The 20,949-nt window shown below is 50.6% G+C and overlaps 3 protein-coding genes across 3 annotated transcripts; 2 read left to right on the top strand and 1 right to left on the bottom strand.

Moving 5' to 3' along the window:
• Positions 1-2,373: 2,373 nt before the first annotated feature.
• Positions 2,374-16,817, top strand: NXF1 (nuclear RNA export factor 1; the record flags this gene model as incomplete). Its single annotated transcript, XM_080689367.1, has 21 exons — positions 2,374-2,401; positions 4,512-4,698; positions 5,120-5,273; positions 7,384-7,467; positions 7,572-7,676; positions 7,793-7,873; positions 7,975-8,044; positions 8,173-8,261; positions 8,378-8,485; positions 8,663-8,772; positions 10,582-10,618; positions 11,102-11,170; positions 11,468-11,523; positions 11,653-11,760; positions 11,879-11,937; positions 12,026-12,141; positions 12,258-12,300; positions 13,860-13,932; positions 14,622-14,804; positions 16,599-16,659; positions 16,779-16,817. The coding sequence occupies 21 exons, from the start codon at positions 2,374-2,376 to the stop codon at positions 16,815-16,817; spliced, it is 1,860 nt and encodes a 619-aa protein (XP_080545493.1).
• Positions 16,818-17,205: 388 nt separating this feature from the next.
• On the top strand, positions 17,206-18,691 carry TMEM223 (transmembrane protein 223; the record flags this gene model as incomplete). Its single annotated transcript, XM_080697510.1, has 2 exons — positions 17,206-17,515; positions 18,399-18,691. 2 exons carry the CDS (start codon positions 17,206-17,208, stop codon positions 18,689-18,691), a joined length of 603 nt encoding a protein of 200 aa, XP_080553636.1.
• Positions 18,692-19,610: 919 nt separating this feature from the next.
• TMEM179B (transmembrane protein 179B) lies at positions 19,611-20,939 on the bottom strand (the record flags this gene model as incomplete). The annotated part of the gene is made up of 3 exons (XM_080716676.1): positions 19,611-19,829; positions 19,906-20,093; positions 20,844-20,939. The coding sequence occupies 3 exons, from the start codon at positions 20,937-20,939 to the stop codon at positions 19,691-19,693; spliced, it is 423 nt and encodes a 140-aa protein (XP_080572802.1). The 3' UTR covers positions 19,611-19,690.
• Positions 20,940-20,949: the final 10 nt, after the last annotated feature.

Genomic DNA, 20,949 nt, shown 5'->3' with positions numbered 1-20,949 from the left:
ACCCTCTCTACTCGGAGGCACTCCACGGGGCCTGGGACCCTCCTGGAAAGTCAGGTGGCCAGTGCCGCCATTGAGCCTAAGCAGGGGATGGGTAGAAAGGCCCTGTTTCCCTGGAACCGATAAGAACGGCCACTGCCCTGGTCCCCTCCCCTTGCCTCTGGCGACCCTGCCCTCCCCTCACCACCCTCAAGCCCATGAAACACACGGTTCTGGATTTGGACTCTGCTGTGAAGCGGCTGGGAAGGGGCAGAGCCAGCTGGGGCCAGTGAGGGAGGTGGTCTCCACCAGGAGATTTTTATATAAACCCTCCCCAGCAATCCCAAAGGAAACTTTGGCAGCCAGGGGAGATGACGCCCCTCCCTGCCTTCCTGAAAGTGAGGAGAGGAAGCAAAACCGTCCGAGGGACCAACTTTCTCATCTGGATTTGAACTTGACCTCCTCCTTCCTCTCCTCGCTGTGTGAGGCAGGGCCCCTGAGCCCTTTGGCTGCCTGCACAACCCCTGACTGGCTGCTGGTGACTCAATCTGCCAAATGCGCTGCAGCCCGTTTCCTCTCAATTACAGCAAGCCTGTCAGCCTCATAGCCGTGTTGTCATTTCTGGGTGGGAGCACCGACGGGCTTCAGCAGTGAGTTGAATGAGCCCACTGTCCAGGACCAGCACCACAAGAGGTGGGCTAGCAGCTCTGAAGGGTCCTGCTGTGAGCCTGTGCAGCTTTGGGGATCTGTACTCAGCTTTATCCAGGCAGGGGACTGCCAAGCACAGCAGCACCTCATTAACATGAAAACCCCCTTTCAGAGGGGAGTTGGATCCCAATGTGGGTCCCTGGTTGGTGACTGTCTAAAGCAGTGTTTGGACTTGTTTCATCCGTATCCTCCAACTAGTTGCCCACAATTGTGACTTGAACTGCGGGGCGAGACCTCTGCCTCTGCCAGGAGCAAAGGGAAGTAAAGAATTTGTCCCCAGTCCAGCAGAGGTGCTTGGTGAGTCACAGGAGAATGGAGAGCCCTGTCAGGAATACCCTCCCTACAGGACAGTTAATAGGAAGCTTTGTCCTCACAAGGACCCTCAGCCATGGCCTTACAAGGTCACTTGAGACCTGCATCTCACACATCCTAAATGAAGCTCAGGCTGTAGGTACAGTGAACACACTCGGTACAGGTCCTGGTATTTTGCATGTCAGGGAGAGTCCCTGTCCTAGGTATTTATTTTTTATTTTGTGGTACTGGGGGTGGAATCCAGTGGCTTTCTACCTCCGGGCTATACTCCCAGACCTTTTTTATATTTTTATTTGGAAACAGGGTCTCACTAAGTTGCTGAGAGCCTCACTAAGTAGCTGAGGCTGGCTTCGAACCCGTGCGATCCTCCTGTCTCAGCCTCCCGAGCGCGGGGATTACAAGCGTGGCCACCACGCCCGGCTTGTCCCTGGTATTTTAAATCCCTCTTTCCGAGGTGTCTCCTGCAAGTGTTCACCACTGCAGGCTACCATCTCTGCCCAGTTGACACGCTAGGCGCCTAGTGGGTGGTTGTCAAACAACTGACTGTCGTTCACTCGGCAATTCTATGGAAGGGGTACGTGGAGCAAATTCAATCACTTCACAAATACTTGTTGAATTTCTAGTGGGCCAGGCATCATGATGAGCCAGGCGCTGGGGGAGAAAAGCCATGACCTAGGTTTCTGCTTCTCCCATGGAGTTCACATTCCAGTTCTACTTTGGTGTTTCTGTTGTTGCTGTTTGGTTGGTTTTTGTGGAGCTGGGGATTGAACCTAGAAACATTCTACCTAAGGCTCGCTACATTTCTGAGGCTGGTATCGAACCCGCGATCCTTTTGTCTCAGCCTCCCAAGTACTGGGATTACGGGCGTGCACCCCCGCGCCCCGCTCGAGTTCTACTTGGTGCTCATACGTCATAAGGGCGAAGGAAGCGAAGCAGAGGTCCGCAGTTGGCAAGGAGCTGAGCTGGGATTCAAACGATGGCCACCCAGCTGGGGCTCTGAGCGCCTTCACTCCCGCGCGGAGGCCCGGCCTCCGTTCAGCCCAAGCCCTCGGCGCGGCCGGCTCCTCCGAGGTTCGAGCCGCGGCAGCAGCCGCCGGCAGCGGCCGGGCCACGGCGCAGGACGAGCCTGGGGCCCCGGGCGGGGCTGCGAGGGCCGGGCCCCGCCCCGCGGCCGCCGGCGACTGCGCACGCGCGGAGGGTGCGCCCTCGGCGCGGCCCCGCCCACAGCCGGGGGACGTCGGCGGCGCGCGACGTGCTCCGCCGGATAAATGCGGTGGCGCCGGGGTGAGGAGCGCTTCTGTCCTGAGCGGCTGGGCGTTCGGACGTTTAGCGGCGTCGGCGCCCGCGCCTGAGCCCGCCCCTGCTCTCCGCGGTGCCATGGCGGACGAGGGGAAGTCGTACAGTGGTGAGCGCTGCGCGGCGGGCGGCGGCGGCGGCCGGGCCCGGGGGGCGGCACCGGCCTAGGCCGCACCCGGGGCGGGAGGCCGCGAGGGGCCCGGCGCCCACGGGCGGCGGCGGCGGCGCGGGCCGGCGGCCGGGGGCGAGGCCGCCCGGGGCGGCGTAGTGGGCTGGAATCCTGGCGCGGAGGACCTGTGGCTCGGAGCGGGCGGCTCGGGGCCGGGTGGCCGGGTGCCTTTGAACTTCGAGGGCGGCTGATGTCTGTCAGTTCAGGTCGGCGGCCTGACTCTTCCTTTAACGTGAGTCAGTGTCCTGCTCGTGGGCAGCCTGGGTGCCCTATTTTTTTTTTTTTTTTTTTTTACCGCGTCCACTCGGTCTCGCCCCTGCCTGCAGCTGAGGCTTAATATTTGAGACCTACACACCAACCTAAGTTGGAGTTTGCACACTGCCGGCTGCTCGTCCATTGTAGTGGTGTAGTGGTTAGGAGAGTGTGACAGCCAAGGTTTGAATCCTGAGTCGGGTACACCAGGCTTGAGTGATTTAAACTCTAGGCCTCGTTTTCCATCCCCTTTAATGTGGATAGTAACAGTAATTGTTCCCCAAGTTTTTGAATGTTTTTTTAAAAATGAGTCCATTTCTATCCAATCCCTGGCGCTGAGTGACTGGCATTGGAGAAAGTTCTCAAAGAACATCAGCTGCACCGTCTAGTCATGTATTATTTTTTCCTATAGTTATTTGTTGAGGTTCTTGTTCAGACTACTACGGTTTGGGCAGACTTCTTTGGAATTCATAGACATTTTTCTCTTCCCCCCCCCCCACTAGTCTTTGGAATTCATGGGCTCATTTGTTCCTTCGTTTTGTTTTGTTCTTCTTCTTACCCAGGGTTTTACTCTCATATTCCTGGAGAGCATTTCAGGTCCCTTGGTTAAGCACCCTAATGTGGGGCTACCACCAGAGCACCTGAGTTAAAGGGCATTTCTGGTAAAAGCGAATAAAGAAGAGCATTTTAAACTTCATAGTGGCATTTTGGGAACAAGAATTTGTTTTTTAGGCCCTTAAATTGCTTCTCCTTTAACCAAGCATTATTACTGTATAGGCAAGAGAAATATTGAGTGGCAGATTTTATGTGGCTTTCAGGGGTCTGACTTATGGCCAGTTACACTTTTGGGTTGCTCACTTTTCTATATTCGGCTTCTTTTGTAGTTCTACTTATTGTCTGCTTCATTTTTCAGAAGCTCTACACAATTTTTTTTTTTTTTTTGAGGGTCTGGGGATGGAACCCAGGGGCATTTGACCTCCGGGTTACACCCCCTGCCCTAGTTTTTATTCTTTATTTTGAAACTGGGTCTCACTGAGTTGCAGAGCGCCTCACGGAGTAGCTGAGGCTGTCCACGAACCACGATCCTCCAGGTTTCAGCCTCCCGAATGCTGGGATTACAAGCGTGCGCCACCACGCCCGGCTCTCTACACAATTTTGTACAAAAATTTCCCTGATGTGAGTTCGTTGGGGTTGTGCATGCCTGTAATCCTAGGATTTGGGAGGCTGAGACAGGAGAATCACAGGTTCAAAGTCAGCCTCAGCAATTTAACAAGGCTCTCAGTGACTTAGTGAGACCCTGTTTCCAAATAAAAGTAAAATAGGAGCCAGTCATGGTGGCACATGCCTGTAATCCCAGGATTTGGGAGGCTGAGACAGGACAATCGTAGGTTTGCAACTAGCCTCAGCAAGGTAGGGAGTCCTTCTGCAACTTAGACCCTGTTTCAAAATAAAGAATGATATAGGGCTGGAGGTGTAGCTCAGAGATAGAACACTGCTGAGTTCAGTCCCCAGCACCAAAAAAGAAAAGAAAGAAAATAGAGACGCGTAGCTTGGAGGTGGAATACCTCTGGGTCCAATCTCCAACACCACACAAAAAAGATTCCTCCCCATACACACCTCCTGTCTTGCCAGAGAGGGTTCTTTCCTCTGAACGGGCAGAGGAGCTTGGATAGAGGTGGCCTCTGTAGTTAGCATGCCTCCCTTCTAATACGTAGTACAGAGTGCTGGGAACTGATTGCCACACTAAGGCATCTGAACCAGTGCCGTGTACTAATTTGTATATCTCTTTCTACTCTAGAGCATGATGACCATGTTAGTTTCCCTCAAAGAAGAAAGAAAGGCCGGGGTCCTTTTCGGTTTAAGTATGGTGAGGGGAATCGTCGGTCAGGAAGAGGTGGTGGTTCTGGTGTTCGGTCTTCCCGGCTTGTGGAAGGTGATGGAGATGTTGCAATGAGTGATGCCCAGGATGTTTCCCGCGTACGATAGTAAGTGACTAGTTGATCTGCTTTGAATTTAGTAGCCAACTATATTTTATTTTATGGCCCTCTTATGGTCCTTGTCATTTCTCTTCTTACCTGGAGCAGCTTAATGGTTTAAGAGTCTCTTTGGAGCCGGGCGTGGTGGCGCACGCTTGTAATCCCTGCGCTTGGGAGGCTGAGACAGGAGGATCGCATAAGTTCGAAGCCAGCCTCAGCTACTTAGTGAGGCTCTCAGCAACTTAGTGAGACCCTGTTTCCAAATAAAATATAAAATAGGTCTGGGAATATAACCCGGAGATAGAAAGCCCCTGGGTTCCAACCCCAGTACCACCAAAAAAAAAAAAAAAAGTCTCTTTGGAGTCCTGCTAACAGTGCAGGATGGTCTTTCCTAGCGTTTATGGATATTTAATTTTCTGCTTCCCCACAGCGGTCCCTATGACCCCCGACCTAGCCGTCGGGGTGATACTTGGCATGATCGAGATCGCATTCATATTACTGTGCGAAGAGACAGAGCTCCTCCAGAAAGAGGAGGGGCTGGCACGAGCCAGGATGGGACCTCAAAGAACTGGTTCAAGATTACAGTAAGTACCTTGGGAACATAGATTGCATAGGCCAAAGAAGTGGCTGGACTCTTCAGAGTGAAGGTGTTTTCTTTTTTTTCCTCTCACAAAAATAAATTTTTTGACCTAGGCACAGATATAACGGAGCACGCCTATAATCCCAGCATTTGGGAGACTGAGACAGGAGGACCTCAGGTTTGAGGCAATCTTTAAGAACTTAGCTAGGGCCGGGTGTGGTGGTGCACACTTGTAATCCCAGCATTCGGGAGGCCGAGACCAGAGGATCGCGGTTCGAGGACAGCCTCAGCTACTTAGTGAGGCCCTCTGCAACTCAATGAGACCCGGTTTCAAAATAAAGAATAAAAAATAGGGCAGGGGGTATAGCTTGGAGGTCGAATGCCCCTGGGTTCCATCCCCAGTACTGTTAAAAAAAAAAAAAAAAAAAAAAAAAAAGAACTTAGCTAGGTCCTCAGCAACTTAATGAGACCCTGTTTCAAAATAAAAAAATGAAGCTGGATATGGTGGCACATGCTTGTAATCTTAGTACTTGGGACGTTGAGACAGGAGGACTGCAGGTTTGAGGCCAATTGTTAAGAATTTAGCTAGGAAGCTGGGTGTGGTGGCGCACGCTTGCAATCTCTGCGCTTGGGAGGCTGAGACAGGAGGGTCGCACAGGTTCGAAGTCAGCCTCAGCTACTTAGTGAGGCTCTCAGCAACTTAGTGAGACCCTGTTTCCTAATAAAGTATAAAAAAAAGTCTGGGAGTATAGCCCAGAGGTAGAAAAGCCTCTGGGTTCCGCCCCCAGTACCCCCCCACAAATAATATAATAAATAAATAAAGCCAGGTGTGGTGGTGCACGCTTATGGGAGGCTGAGAGACTGGAGGATTACTGGTTCGTACACAGTCTCAGCTACTTACTGAGGCCCTCTGCATCTTAGGGAGACATTATTTCAAAGTAAAGAATAAAAGAAGCCAGGAGTGGTCACGCAGGTTTGAAGCCAGCATCAGCTACTTAGTGAGTCGGTCAGAAACTTAATAAGACCCTGTTTCCAAATAAAATATAAAATAGGTCTGAAAGTATAGCCCAGAGGTAGAAGGCCTCTGGGTTCCAACCCCAGCACCACAAATAAAATAAAGAAGAATTAAAAAATAGGGCTGGGGGTATATCTCAGAGGTAGAATGCCGCTGGGTAACCCCAGTACCGCAACCACAACAACAAAGAAAGTTTTAAAATAGGCCTGAGGATTTAGCTTAGAGATAGAAGAAGATCCCTGGGTTCAATCCTTAGTACCCCTTAGTACCTCAATCAATCAGTCAGTTTTAAAAAGGGTTGTAACTCTGAGGTAGAATGTCCCTGGGTTCGATCCCCCAGACCCCCACCAAAGATAATTTATCTTTTTGTCTGTACTCCACATTCAGGTATCCATCCATCCTTTTAGAGTGTTTAACATCATGATTCAAGGGAAGGATTGAGGGGATCAGCAGGATGACAGAGTAGGAGGGAAATGTGATCCCTGTGGTTGGGAGGTAGAGTAACTCCTCTGGATGTCTGTTTGGTTCAAGCTAAGCATGAGTTCTGGAAGTTCTGAGGGTCAGACAAGGTGTAAATGATATCTTGGAGCCAGGCATGATGGCACACACCTGTAATCCCAGTACTTGAGAAGCTGATACAGGAGGATCTCAGGTTTGCTGACAGCCTCATTAACCTAGCAAGGCCCTCCACAACTTATTGAGATTCTGTTTCAAAAATAAAAAACAGCCGGGCGTGGTGATGCACATTTGTAATCCCAGCATTTGTGAGGCTGAGACAGGAGGATCCAGGTTAGCACCCAGCCTCAGCTGCTCAGTGAGGCCCTTTGCAACTCATTGAGACCTTGTTTCAAAATAAAGAATAAAAAATAGAGCTGGGAATGTAGCTTTTTTTTTTTTTTTTTTTTTTAATGGTGCTGTGGATTGACCTAGGGCCATGAGCATGCCAAGCATGTGCTCTACCACTGAGCTGCTCCCCCTCCCCCAGTCCTAGGAAATCTCTTAAAACTTGGTTGGCAAGAGGGTACAAAAGGCATGCTGGATTGAGTTGACAGTTCAGTGTAAGTTACTTAGTGTTACCTTTTTTTTCTCTCATTTCTAGATTCCTTATGGCAGAAAGTATGACCAGGCATGGCTCCTGAGCATGATTCAGAGCAAGTGCAGTGTCCCTTTCACCCCCATCGAGGTAACATAGGCCTGAATGGCTGCCTGGGAACCTGGGAGGCCATGGGTCCCAGCTGAGTAAGACGCTGTAAGCCCAAGTCTAATGCTCTAGTTTCCTCTTTACAGTTTCACTATGAGAATACACGGGCCCAGTTTTTTGTGGAGGACGCCAGTACTGCCTCTGCATTAAAGGCTGTCAACTATAAGATTATGGATCGGGAAAACCGAAGGGTACGTGTGAGGGCCTGGCTTGGTGCAGGGGGGACCGGGGCACAGGGCAGGGCCATTCTCAGTCCCGGGGTGTTAGGTGTGCCTGATGGTGACTCCGCCCTGGGTCTTCTTTTCAGATACCTATTATCATCAACTCCTCTGCTCCTCCTCATTCTGTAGAGAATGAACTGAAGCAAGAACAAGTAGAGCAGCTAAAGGTGAGACCAGTTCAAGTAACATGTTTCCCCAGCCAGTCTTTCCACTTCTTTCTTACACACACAGCTCCCATGACCACCAAATCTTTTCTCTTTCTTTGTAGCTTATCATGAGCAAACGATATGATGGCTCCCAACAAGCACTTGACCTCAAGGGCCTCCGTTCAGACCCAGGTATGGCTGACGGCAGTGATTCTTAGTGAAGACAGGGGGGATCTGTTGGGCAAGGGAAGTTCGAGGAGTTTAATGCTAAAACCGGCCTGACAAGCCCTCCGAGATTTCTTTCTTTCTCCTTCCTATAGATTTGGTGGCCCAGACCATTGACGTTGTCCTGAGTCGTAGGAACTGTATGGCAGCCACCCTGCGAATCATTGAAGAGAACATCCCCGAGGTGAGGCCTGTGGCTGTTAGGACAAGGCGGCAGGCGGGCTGACGAGGTGGGTGAGGGCAGATCCGTCCTGATGGGCGTGCAGGCCATGCTTTCTCTGACCTCTTCTCTGTCCACAGTTGTTGTCTTTGAACTTGAGCAACAACAGGCTCTACAGGCTGGATGACCTGTCCAGCATTGTACAGAAGGCACCCAACCTGAAGATCTTAAACCTCTCTGGAAATGAAGTAAGGATCGATAGCCTGGCTGTGTTTTTGATGGGGTGGGCAGGGGGTTGGGAGAGCTTGCATGAGCGTGGCGGGAGGCAAGAGAGCTTAAGGGATGAGTGTGGGTGATGGGCGGGTGGGAATCCAGCAGCTCTCTTCACAATACATTTTCCTCCCTTTCCCCTTCTTTCTTTGCAGTTAAAGTCTGAGGGGCAGTTGGATAAGATAAAGGGGCTGAAGTTGGAAGAATTGTGGCTTGATGGAAACCCCTTGTGTGACACCTTCCGAGACCAGTCCTCCTATGTCAGGTCAGTTGTAGCCTCTGTCTCCCCTCCTGGGGACCTTCACCCCCTGGGAGGCTGAGTTAGCACACCCTGACCAGTGCCCGTCTGCAGGAGACGTGCAGCCCTGAGCTGGACCACCTGTCCTTTGGGAGAACCACATGCTCCTCCTTCATCTGTCTGTCTCTCAGCTTTGTTCAGGATTCTCCTTCTCACCTCACTGCTATTTGCTGTTTTCTGTGGCTTTTTTCCTTCCTTCCTGAGCACAGCCTTTTCTAGAATCTCCCTCCCGATTGTTCCAAGAAGGACACCCCCCTTTTCTACTCTGACCTGGGGGTGTCTGGTATATGCCCCGTCCGTGGGGTTGCTTTGGGCTCAAGAGCCTGCTATCCGTGGGCTGAGAAAGCCCTCCCTAAATGGGACTTACTGCTAAGATGAGCCTTCCCTCCTTTGACTTGTGATGACCCTCTTGCCCTTGTGCCAAGAGGGACCCACTTCTCATGATCCTCTTGCCCAAGGCTGTAGCCTGGGCTTTTCTGCCCATGCTGAGGATGAGGCCTCTTGGAGGCTGGTACCGGTATGTGCTGTATGTCTCTCTCACCCAGTGCTGTGAGCTGGGCCCTCCATGGAGAAGAAACCTGGGTTTCCCAAGACCTGTGACCAGAGCCGGGGCCCCGCCAGCAGGCGAGGGAATCCCAAGGCAGATGCTGGGCGTGGAGGCCATGGGGGCATAGGCAACCAAGGAGACAGAGAACAGACCCTCTTGGGGGCGCTGTCCCTCCCTCACTCGCACACCCTCACATCACCCTGTTTGGCCCCGGAGGATGGCTGGTTAGCCAGAGACGGGTAAGATTCCTCGGGGAAGGAACAACCTAAGACAGGCACAGTCGCAGAGGGGCCATCAGGAGAGAACTTGGGGGCCAACAGAGGTGGGGCACAGATCCTCACCCCCCCAACTTTGCAGGGGCCTGAGCCCTCACCCCTTCTGAGGGAGGTCTCCTGCCCCCATGGCTGTTTTGCTTCCCACGCCCAGCTCAGATCGGGACCCAGGGAGCCGGCAGAGACCTGGCCAACAGCAACTGCCCTCCCACTGCAGCAGGATTTGCTCTCCATTTCTTCCTTGGACCACGGGGAAAGGGGCAGCTGAAGGAAAGGGCTGTCAGGGCATCTCTCCTGCTTTTCCCTCCTTTTCTCAATGCCTCTCTGCCAGTAGCTCTTTCCTTTGCGCTCTCCTTTTCTTCTCTATCTCTCTCTCTCTCTCTCTCTCTCTCTCTCTCTCTCTCTCTCTCTCTTCATTCTACCTTTTTCCCTTCCTCTTCTGCTTTTCCTTCCTCTTTCTTCCTTTGCCTTCTCTCCTCCTGAGCCCGACCTTGCTCATCTCCCTGCCCCAACATCCTGTGCCATCCCTGTGGTGTGTTCTGGTCTCGGCCAAGGCCAGACCTGGCAGAACCGATGGATACCTGGTGAGGCAGCGGAGCCCCTGGGCTCCCACCCCATTCCCTCCTCCCGGGGCTGTGCAGGTGAGTAGGTGGAAGGTAAGGGGGGCCAGAGGGGGAAGGAGGGCCTGGGCTTAACGCCTGGGCTGATAGTGCTGCTCCGTGTGGCACTTGGGTCAGACAGAGAGAGAAGAGGACAGTCTTCAAGGCTGTCCAGTCTGGGTGCCCCGGGTGAGGTGGGGAATGGGGCCACTTTTTCCTGAGTCCAGGCTGGGGAGGAGCGGGGCGATGAGCAGGATGGAATGGGCTGTCGCTCGGCTGTTGGTATATTTGCTCCTAGAGCAGCCCAGGAGGCATGGTGGCTCTGAAGCTTCACTCACTTCTGTCCCGTTCTTGACAGCGCCATTCGCGAACGATTTCCCAAGTTACTACGCCTGGTAAGTATAAAACTTTTTTCACCCTCTTCTAACAATATAGCATCTCCCACTCCCAAAGTCTTGCCTGATGTGTTTTGATATGCCATTAATTTGAAGACTATGTCCCTGGTTTTGTTGTTTTTGTTGTTCTTTCATGTGGTACTGGGGATTTAACCCAGAAACATTCTACCTCTGAGCTATACCACCAGCCCTCTTTATTTTTCATTGTGAAACAGGATCTCAGTAGGTTGCTGAGGTTGATTTTCAACCTGTGATCTTTGATCTCAGCCTCCCAAGTACTGAACTTATTCCTTTGGCAATCTGATAAAAATTTTAGTCCTTCTTCCCAGAAAGATACCTGTAGACAAAAACTGCTGCATATATCATTCCTGGACACTTGTCATGCCTCGGTTACACTTGATTTCTGACCTTTTACTCAGCTCCTCCATCTGCTGTGTATCTAGCTTGTTCATTTCTAGTTTATACTTTTTCATCTCTCCACAGGATGGCCATGAGTTGCCCCCACCAATTGCCTTTGATGTCGAACCCCCCACGATATTACCGCCCTGCAAGGTGAGAAGTGGGGTTGGGGCTAGAGCTTGTGTATGAAAGTCAGGCACCGTGGCGCACACCTGTAATCCCTGTACTTGGGAAGCTGAGACAGAAGGATCGCAGGTTGAAGACCAACCTCCGCAACTTAAATGAGACCCTGATTCAAAGTAAATAATAAAAAGGCTGGGAGTCTGTATCTTGGAGATAGAATGTCCCTGGTTTCTATTCCCAGTACTCAAAAAAAAAAAAAAAAAAACAACTCACAGGCATTTGGGAGAGTTCCATGTTCCCATGTACCTGATCTCTGTTTTATTCCAGGGAAGCTATTTTGGAACAGAGAACCTGAAGAGTCTAGTTCTACACTTCCTGCAACAGTAAGTAGCACCAACCTGCTGAGGCTAGGGACGGTGGCCGGCCCAAGCATCGCTCTCTTTGGGAGCTGCTGAGTCTTTTTGTGGCTTCAGACCATAGAGCTCAGACTTTTCCTTTCGTTTTCCTCAAAGGTACTATGCAATTTATGACTCCGGAGAGCGGCAGGGGCTCCTGGATGCCTACCATGATGGCGCCTGCTGCTCGCTCAGCATTCCTTTCATCCCCCAGAACCCTGCCCGGTGAGTGTTACATCCCAGCAACTGCCCTAGAACCACAGGGCGCCCCAGCAACTATGGATGCCCACTGCCAGCAGCCACACTACTCTGACCACCACCTCCTTTTTCTCCTTTTCCATAGAAGCAACTTGGCAGAGTATTTCAAGGATAGCAGAAATGTGAAGAAGCTTAAAGACCCTAGTAAGTGTAGTGTGAGCAGAATGGAGTGGGAAGGAACAGGGCTCAGGAGTGTGTGGCGCCCAACCTTGCTTTCTCCTCTGTTGTGCAGCTTTGCGGTTCCGGCTGTTGAAGCACACGCGTCTCAATGTTGTCGCCTTCCTCAATGAGTTGCCCAAAACTCAGCACGACATCAATTCCTTTGTAGTAGACATAAGTGCCCAGACGGTAAGCACTTATTTCTGTGTTGACAGAAGCCTAGAATTGGGACAGCAATTACAAGGCAAAGGGAGCTCAGGCTCTGGCTAGAAAACAACATTGTAACTGGTCTTCTTCTCTTTCAGAGCACGTTGCTGTGTTTTTCTGTCAATGGAGTTTTTAAGGAAGGTGAGAATCTTTTGAGTTCCGAGTTTGCAGCATGGGCCCTCCCTGAGCAAGAATCTTTGTCAGAACTCTTAGCTTTCTACTGACCTTCTGGTCTTTTCCCCCCTGCCCTTCTTTCCCCCATTCTGCCTCAAGCCTCTTGGTTTAGTCTGCCTTCTCTACCTGTTCTGTCTGCAGTGTGGGAAAAGCCTGGGAATTGGCCTGACACAGACTTTGAAGTCAAGCCGGTCTTATATTTTACCCCAGTCTGTAGTCAATGGGGAAGCTATGTTACATCTGAACCTAGATTCTTTATTTGTAAATGGAATTATTTGGTTAGGCATGGTGATGCATGCTTTTAATCCCAGTACTTGGGAGGCTAAGATAGGATCTCAGGTTCAAGGACAGCCTTAGCAAGTAGTGAGACTCTCATCAACCTAGTGAGGTGCTGTTTCAAAATAAAAATGAACAATAGGGCTGGAGGTATAGCTCAGAGGTAGAATGCCCCTGAGTTCAATACCCTGTACCACAGAAAATGGGATTATTAGTACCTTCTCATATGGTGCTATGGAAGGAAGTAAAGTGACTTAGGAAGGACTTGAACCAGCTGGCACAGTGCTGCATGCCTGTAATTCCAGTACTCGGGAGGCTAAGACAGAAGGATGGCAAGTTTGAGGCCAGCCTCAGCAACTTAGACCCTTTTTTAAATTTAAAAATAAAAGCCAGGTGTGGTGGCGCACACTTGTCATCCCAGCATTTGGGAGGCTGAGACAAGAGGATCACAGTTCACAGACAACCTCAGCTGTTTAGGCCCTTTGCAACTCAGTGAGATCCTGTTTCAAAGCAAAGAATAAAAACTAGGGCTGGGGGTGTAGCTCGAAGGTAGAATGCCTCTGGGTTCCATCCCCAGTACCGCAAAAAAAAAAAAAAAAAAAAAAAAAAAAGGCTAAAAATAACGTAGGCATGATGGTACACACTTGTAATCCCAGTATTTAGGAGGCCAAGACGGGATTGTAGGTTCTTTCCACCCTTAGCAACTTAGTGAGACGTTATTTCAAATTAAGAATAAAAAATAGGGCTAGGGGTATAGTAGAATGCCCCTGTTCAATCCCTAGTATGGCAAAAATAGTAAAATAAACGAATAAAATAGGGCTGGGGGTGTAGCTTAAAGGTAGAATGCTCCTGGGTACAGTCCCCATTACACACACACACACACACACACACACACACACACACACTCACTCTCTCTCTCTCTCTCTCTCTCTCTCTCTCTCTCTCTCTCTCTCTCACTCACTCTCTCTCTCATGTCTGGGAATAGCTCAGAGGTAGAATGACCCTGGGTTCAATCCTGAGGACAAAAAAAAAATATGTTGACCTGGCATACTACAAGTGCTTTGTGAGTGGGATAGTAGTTGTTACTGTTACTGTCTTCTCTAACCTCTGACACTTCACCCCACCTCTGCTTCCCTGTACATACATAATATCACCCTATCTGCCTCACTTAGAGCTTTTTGTATTAAAGACCAACAGGTTACAAAAATTATGAATAACTCTAAGGATTGTTGCTCTTGTTCTCTCTGCAGTGGATGGAAAGTCTCGGGATTCCCTGAGAGCCTTCACCAGGACTTTCATTGCTGTTCCTGCCAGCAATTCAGGGTCAGTATTCTGCTTACTATAATGGGTACCATCTCAGTCCCTGGCCAGCAGTGTGATGATTGGAAGGTATAGTCAGTCCTTGTGGGATATTTTTAGAATTTTAGAAAAGCAACAGGAAAAGAGAGAGGTTAAGAGGTTGGCTCTTTAGGGCATGGTAGCACACACCTGTAGTCCTAGTACTTGGGAGGTAGAGACAGGAGGCAAGTGTCCTCATCTGAACATTTCCTTAAGAGTAATCTTTTTTGAGTTTGTTATAACAAATAACAACTGACCATGGATTGAGGGGAAATGTACAGTTAGTGTGTTTGAAAGAGAATCCTTCCAGATGTGAAGTCCATGAGATGAGAGAAGGAGTAAATGGTAAAAAGTAACAGCTGCTGGTCGTGGTGGCGCATGCTTGTAATCCCAATACTTGGGAGGCTGAAACAGAAGGATTGCAAGTTCGAGGTCAGCCTCAGAAACTTGGTGAGACCCTGTTTCAAATTTTAAAACAAGGATGGGTGTGTAGGTTCGAGGTAGAATGCCCCAGGGTTCTTAGTACCACACACACCAAAAAGTAATAGCTAAGAGTAGGAGGGAACCATGTAGGTATTGAAAGAATCTGGGTCAAATGCCAGAGACTAGGAATAATGGCACAAGGATGAGGTTATTTGTCCATCCATTGGTTTAAGATGTTCTTTTTCCCCAAGGTTATGTATTGTGAATGATGAGCTATTCGTGCGGAATGCCACCCCTGAAGAGATCCAAAGAGCCTTTGCCATGCCTGCACCCACGCCTTCCTCCAGCCCGGTGCCCACCCTCTCCCCAGAGCAGCAGGAAATGTTGCAGGCATTCTCTACTCAGTCTGGCATGAACCTCGAATGGTCCCAGAAGTGAGTGCTACGCATGTGTAGTAACGGGTAAACTGAGGTAACACTGATAGTGAACAATGATAGCTCCTGAAATTTTTAAAGCCAGAATATCAGCAAGGCATATAATCTCAGTACTTGGGAGTCTGAGACCTGGAGGATCACAGGTTTGAGAACATCCTCAGCAATTTAGACATTCAGCAACCTATTGAGACTGTTTCCAAAACAAAAAGCCAGAACATTTTTATTGCTTAAAAGAAAAGGAAGGGGGAGCGGCCAGATGTGGCATACACCTGTGATCCCAGTACTTGGAAGGCTGAGACAGGAGGATCATAAGTTTGAGGACAGCCTCAGCAAGTAGCGAGGCTCTTCAACCTAGCAAGACACTTGTTTCAAAATAAAAATTAGGAGTCGGGCATGGTGGCACACGCTTGTAATCCCATCATTTGGGAGGCCGAGACAGGAGGATTGCGCAGGTTCGAAGCCAGCCTCAGCTACTTAGTGAGACCCTTTGCAACTCAGACCCTGTTTCAAAATAAAGAATAAAAAATAGGGCTGGGGGTGTCGCTCAGAGGTAGAATGCCCCTGGGTTTCATCCCCAGTACCATAAAATAAAATAAAAATTAGGGCCGGGCATGGTGGCGCACACTTGTAATCCCAGCATTTGGGAGGCTGAGACAGGAGGATCGAGGTTTGTGGACAGCCTCAGCTACTTAGTGAGGTCTTCTGCAACTCAGTAAGACTGTTTCAAAATAAATAATAAAAAATAGGGCTAAGGATGTATCTCAGAGGTATAATGTCCCTGGATTCCAGCCCCAGTACTGTAAAATTAAAAAAAATAAAAAGACTGAAGGTGTAGCTTAGAGGTAGAATGCCCCTGGATTCAATCCCCAGTACCATAAAAAAGGGGGAGGTGAGACAGATTGAAGGTTTAAAGCCAGCTTCAGCAACATAGGAAGACTCAGCAACTGAGCAACAGCTGCTTTCAGAGCAGGGCTGGGGTTTAGCTTTCAGAGCAGGGCTGGAGGTATAGCTCAGAGGTAGAATGCTCCTGAAGTTCAAGCCCTAACACCACAAAAATTTTTTGTTTTCTTTTTTTGTGGTACTGAGGGTGGAACCCATGGGCTTGTCTACCTCAGGGCTACACTCCCAGACCTATTTTATATTTTATTTGGAAACAGGGTCTCACTAACTTGCTGAGATCCTCACACTAAGTCTCTGAGGCTGGCTTCGAACCTGTGGGAGATCCTCCTGTCTCCGCCTCCCAAGCGCTGGGATTACAAGCGTGCGCCACCATGTCCGGCCATACCACTAAATTTTTTTTTTTTAAAAAAGGTTCAGCTGGAAGCCGGGTGTGGTGGCACACGCTTGTAATCCCCGCGGTTGGGAGGCTGAGACAGGAGGATCGCGCGTGTTCAAAGCCAACCTCAGCTGGCTTAAGAGACCATTTCCAAATAAAATATAAAATAAGTATGGGAGTGTAGCCCAGAGGTAGAAGACCCCTGGGTTCCATCCCCAGTATCACACACACACACCACACAAAAAGGTTCAGATGGACATGGTAGCACATGACTGCAATCCCAGTACTTGGGGAGACTGCGCTGGATCACAGGTTCAAAGCCAGCCTGGGCAGTTTAGCAGGATCTGGTCTCAAAATAAGGGCTAGGGTTGGCAACTAGATTTTTACTCATTCTTCTCCTGTGTAAATAGAGCAACAATGTATGTAATTCTTGGCAAACCTGAGTGTCTGCGGGATGGATTCTGAAAGGCAGTCAGTGTTCAGGGTGACCATGGAGCTGCCTCTTCTCCCCACACCAGGTGCCTTCAGGACAACAACTGGGACTACACCAGATCGGCCCAGGCCTTCACTCACCTCAAGGTAAGGTTTGGAAATACAGTGCAAAAGACAGGACCCGAAGCCGGCAAGGGAGGGTCAAGTCAGCCAGGCACGGGGTGGGGAGGGGACACCAGCTCTGCTGACCTTTCATTTTTCTTCAGGCTAAGGGAGAGATCCCAGAAGTGGCTTTTATGAAGTGATTCTAATCCTGCCCCAGAAGAAGCCCCCTGTAAATAGCCCTTGGATATTACTGTCTGGTTTTCATCTGTCCTCTGTTGTTCCACCGGAAGCCATGCTGTGACTGATGAGGAGGGAGGGCTGCCTTGATCCCTCTCCTCGCCTGCGTCTGGAAGACTTCCAGAGGATTGAGCCAGGAAGCCAAAGCTTACTTTGTAGAACTGACACTAAACTACCCGAAGGACGTAGGTGCTTTGTGTACTTAACCCCAGGAGTCCCCTTACTTTTTAAGATAAAGAGTGAAATTGTACTTTGCGTCAGTGTACTGGGTTGTTTCCGGTGGCTCAGAGGGGCGGTGCAGCCGACAGGAAGTCCCGCCCCGGAAGTGGAAGTGGCCTGGCTTTGGCCGGGATGGCTGCGCTCCTGCGGCGGTGGCCCCAGGGGCTGCTGGTGAGGTTACAACTCCTGCCCACCCGCCGGCTCCTGCAGGATGGGACCCCACCACAGGACGTGCTCCTCTTCAAACATGAACGGCGCCACTTTTTCACCTTCCTCGGGCTTTTCTGCGCCGGCCAGGGCATCTTCTGGGCCTCCTTGGCTGTGGCAGCTTTGTCTCCGAAAGCAGTCCCGGCTCGGCTTAGGGACACCGAGGCCTCGGACCGGTTCAACCTACGCGCTGCTCTCTGGCGCTATGGGCTGGCGGTGGGATTCGGCGCCATTGGTAAGTCATGAGCTGGCTTCCCTTCCTGGGGACCTGGGGTGGTGGGCACCTCATTCCTGACTCAGGCGAGGGGCTACTCCTCGCTGAGAAGGGGCAGGCTGTCCAAACAGGGGTTCGGAATACTGAATTCCTGAGCAGCACACCGTCTTGCAGCAGTAGATTCAGGACTGTTCACTCTGAGACTTTAAGCTAATCCCTCAAGTCTTGGACCCTTTTACTTTTTTTTTTTTTAAATCAGTACGGGGGATTAAACCCAGGAGCATTCTACCTCCAAGCTACATCTCGGCCCTATTTTTTATTTTCAAATGGTTTCAGTTGCTGAGGGCCTAAGTAGCTGAGGCAGGATGCAAACCAGCGAGCCTCCTGCCTCAGCTTTCCAAGTACTGGGATTACAGGGGCTCGTGCCACACCTGGGTCCCTTTTCCCTTTAAAATGGGGGTGGAAGCCTAGAAGCCGGGTGTATTGGCATATGCCTGCAATCCCAGTACTTTGGAGGCTTAGACAGAGGATTACAGGTTCAGAGCCAGTCTGGACGATTTAGGAAGGTCTTACTTCAACATTTAAAGTGTGGGGAGGCTGGGATGTAGCTCCGTGGCTAAGCACTTGCCTGGCAAGTGCACTGCCCTGGGTTCGATCATCAGTCAAAAAAGAAAAAAATAAAGGGGAGAGCTAAGGGTGTAACTCAGATATAGACTTTCTTCTATCTCTGAGGCACTTTGGGTTCAATCCCCAGTACAAAAAGGTTGTGGATGGAGTAATGCAAGATTCTAGGGTAGAATCAACCCTGTTAATAATTGTGTCACGATAGTTTTCTCAAGGGGCACTGGGTATTGCTTAGTCCTCCGGTGAAAACCCCTCACCCCTCACTCCGCTCTTCATCTAGGAACCCTGGTGATCGGTGCTGGTCTTCTTTTCTCCCTGCGGTCAGTGCGTTCAGTGCTGCTTCGAGCTGGAGGACAGCAGGTGACCCTCACCACTCATGCCCCCTTTGGTATGGGGGCCCCTTTCACTGTTCCCTTGAACCAGGTATCCTGCATGGCCCACCGAGGTGAAGTCCCTGCCATGTTGCCTCTGAAGGTGAAAGGCAGGCGGTTCTACTTCCTCTTGGACAAAGCCGGATACTTCCCCAACGCTCGGCTCTTTGACAACACTGTAGGCGCCTATCGGAGCTTGTGAAACCATATTTGGGTTAATTTATCTCGCTCTCAGAGGAAGATAAAACTGAGCCCTAGGCACGAGGTGACAGCCAGTCATGAACGGGAACCTTCAATAACAGCAAATAAAGGAGCCATCGTCCAAACAGCAGCTGCCTGACCCGTGCCTGTTTAGCCTTCGCTCCTTCCTCCCATTTACTTGTTTTTAACATCAAGAAATTAGTACCAAGATGAGGAAAGTAATATAATTATTGCTACAAAAACAGCTATAGGAAGAGGTGGAGAGAGACCTGTTGTCAAGTTTCCCTCCTGGAGGGAAAACAGGCTCCCAACACAAAACAGGGCTACATGGAAGCAAGAGGATTACAGGCACTTGGGCACAGTCTTTGGCTGCAGAAAGCACTCTTTGGTTGCACTTCAGAAATGGGACTGGCGTGGCCCAACAAGAGTATCTGTCTCAGAACTCCACTCAGGGTCTCCTCTCCCCAGAGACATGAGTGGGGTGGCTTCCAACTTCCTCTGTATGACCTGGAGCATCAAGACCACACACCACAATACCAGATTCACCCAAGAGGAGGTCTGTGGAAGATAGAACAGAAATATGAGGAGTGGGGCCACCTGAGATTCAGTCCTCTACCCCACACATCAGTCTTTATCTAGTGTCGAGATAACACGCTACTCAGGTGTTCTCAGCCTGTCACTTATGAGGCAAGCTCATGTACATTGGTGAGCACCCTTACAGCTAGACACTTAAATGAATCAATATTTCCCTGAGTCTCACTTCAGCAGTGTGTAGGTTGGAGTAAAACTGCAGAGCGGTTCCAGGAGGTGTCCATGGGATTTTCTGTGCTTCAGAGCAACTGTGAGGTCAAAGAGACAGTTGTGAGATAGGAAAGAGATATTCTGAGCACTCCTGTGCCCAGGCGCCCTTTGAGATAAGGGTGACTGACAGGTACAATGAGGTTTAGGGCCCCCTCAGCAGAGGGAAAGTAACCCCAGCCAGGCTTCCTTCCCTTTCCCATTACCTATTTGTACTGTGGAGGGAGGTGATGGAACTGCAGAGAGCACTGGTGCCAAATCGAAGCATACAGGCAGAAACTAAGAGCAGGAAGATGGCTATGGCTGAGATGACCAGTGCAATGTGGAGCCCTACGCGACCTCTGAGAAGAGAACAAGCATTAAGGTTGAGATGGGCCTCATCCCACTTCAGTCCCTGGTCCTGAGTAGGGCATTCACCTGTGAGAGTCCTCGATGCAGCTGCTGTAGATCCAGAAGAGCAGAAGCAGAAGGCAGTAGAGGGCCAGGAGGCCAGAGGCCCCAGCCACGAAGTAGCAGAGGGACGGGGCCGAGGGGTGGGATAAGGCCAGGGAGGAGCCATTCAGGGTGGCCACACCATACAAGGGACAGCTACCCCTGAAGGAGCCCTGTGGAGAGAAGCTGCTGAGTCCTAGAGTTCAGGTTAGTGCCTTTGGATGCAAGTAGCCGAGGCTAGATGCGAACCAGTGATCCTCCTGCCTCAGCTTTCCAGTAATTACTCTGGAAGGTGGGAGGGATCGCCTAGACCGGGGCCACTCCAGAAGTTAGGTGTGCCTTGTCAGTTCCTGTTTCTGGGCCAAGGGGACTGATGAAAGGGGCTTACTGGGGAATTAAACCTCCAGTGGTTATCGAATATGAAGAACTTCAGCAAACCCTCACAAGTTCTGCTTTCCCTTCTGAGCAGAAATCCTAGGGTAAACGCGGATCTTCTGCAGCCTTCAACAAGTAACTACTCCCAGTGTTTTCTAATCTGTAGAAGAGATATTCTAGTGCCTGCTTCATAGTAATTAAATGCACCCGTGTTTAACAAGACCGCCTGGCAGTAAATGTGTTTTCTACACCGCTGTCATTTCACAGCGCAGCAGGCAATCGTGCTGGCCTGACCGTGTCCACTAGTCTATGCTTATTATTATTCCGCGCAACCCAAACGCCCCCTGATGTAACGTATGGACTCAGGACTGTGTTGACATCTGTTTCAGAACCAGAAGAGTCACAGAAAGGAAAATACCAGTTCGATTTGGTGCCTCTAGACATCCCTTTAGCACGCGAAAAACAGAACGGGCAGAGCAGAGCCGCGAGGCCGGCCTCCTCACCCGCGCCCCCCGCCCGGCCCGACGCGGCCCGCCCCGCAGCCACACCTGGGTCCGGGTCAGCGCCGCCGCCGCCACGGCCCCGCAGAAGAAGGCGGCCGCGAAAAGCACAAGCTCGACGCGCTGCAGGCAGGCCAGCGCCATGGCGCCCCGG

This window comes from Muscardinus avellanarius, assembly GCF_963383645.1.
Source record: "Muscardinus avellanarius genome assembly, chromosome: 1".
Lineage (NCBI taxonomy): Eukaryota > Metazoa > Chordata > Mammalia > Rodentia > Gliridae > Muscardinus > Muscardinus avellanarius.
Note: the sequence above shows the minus strand (reverse complement) of the source record. Positions and strands in the feature narration are given on the sequence as shown.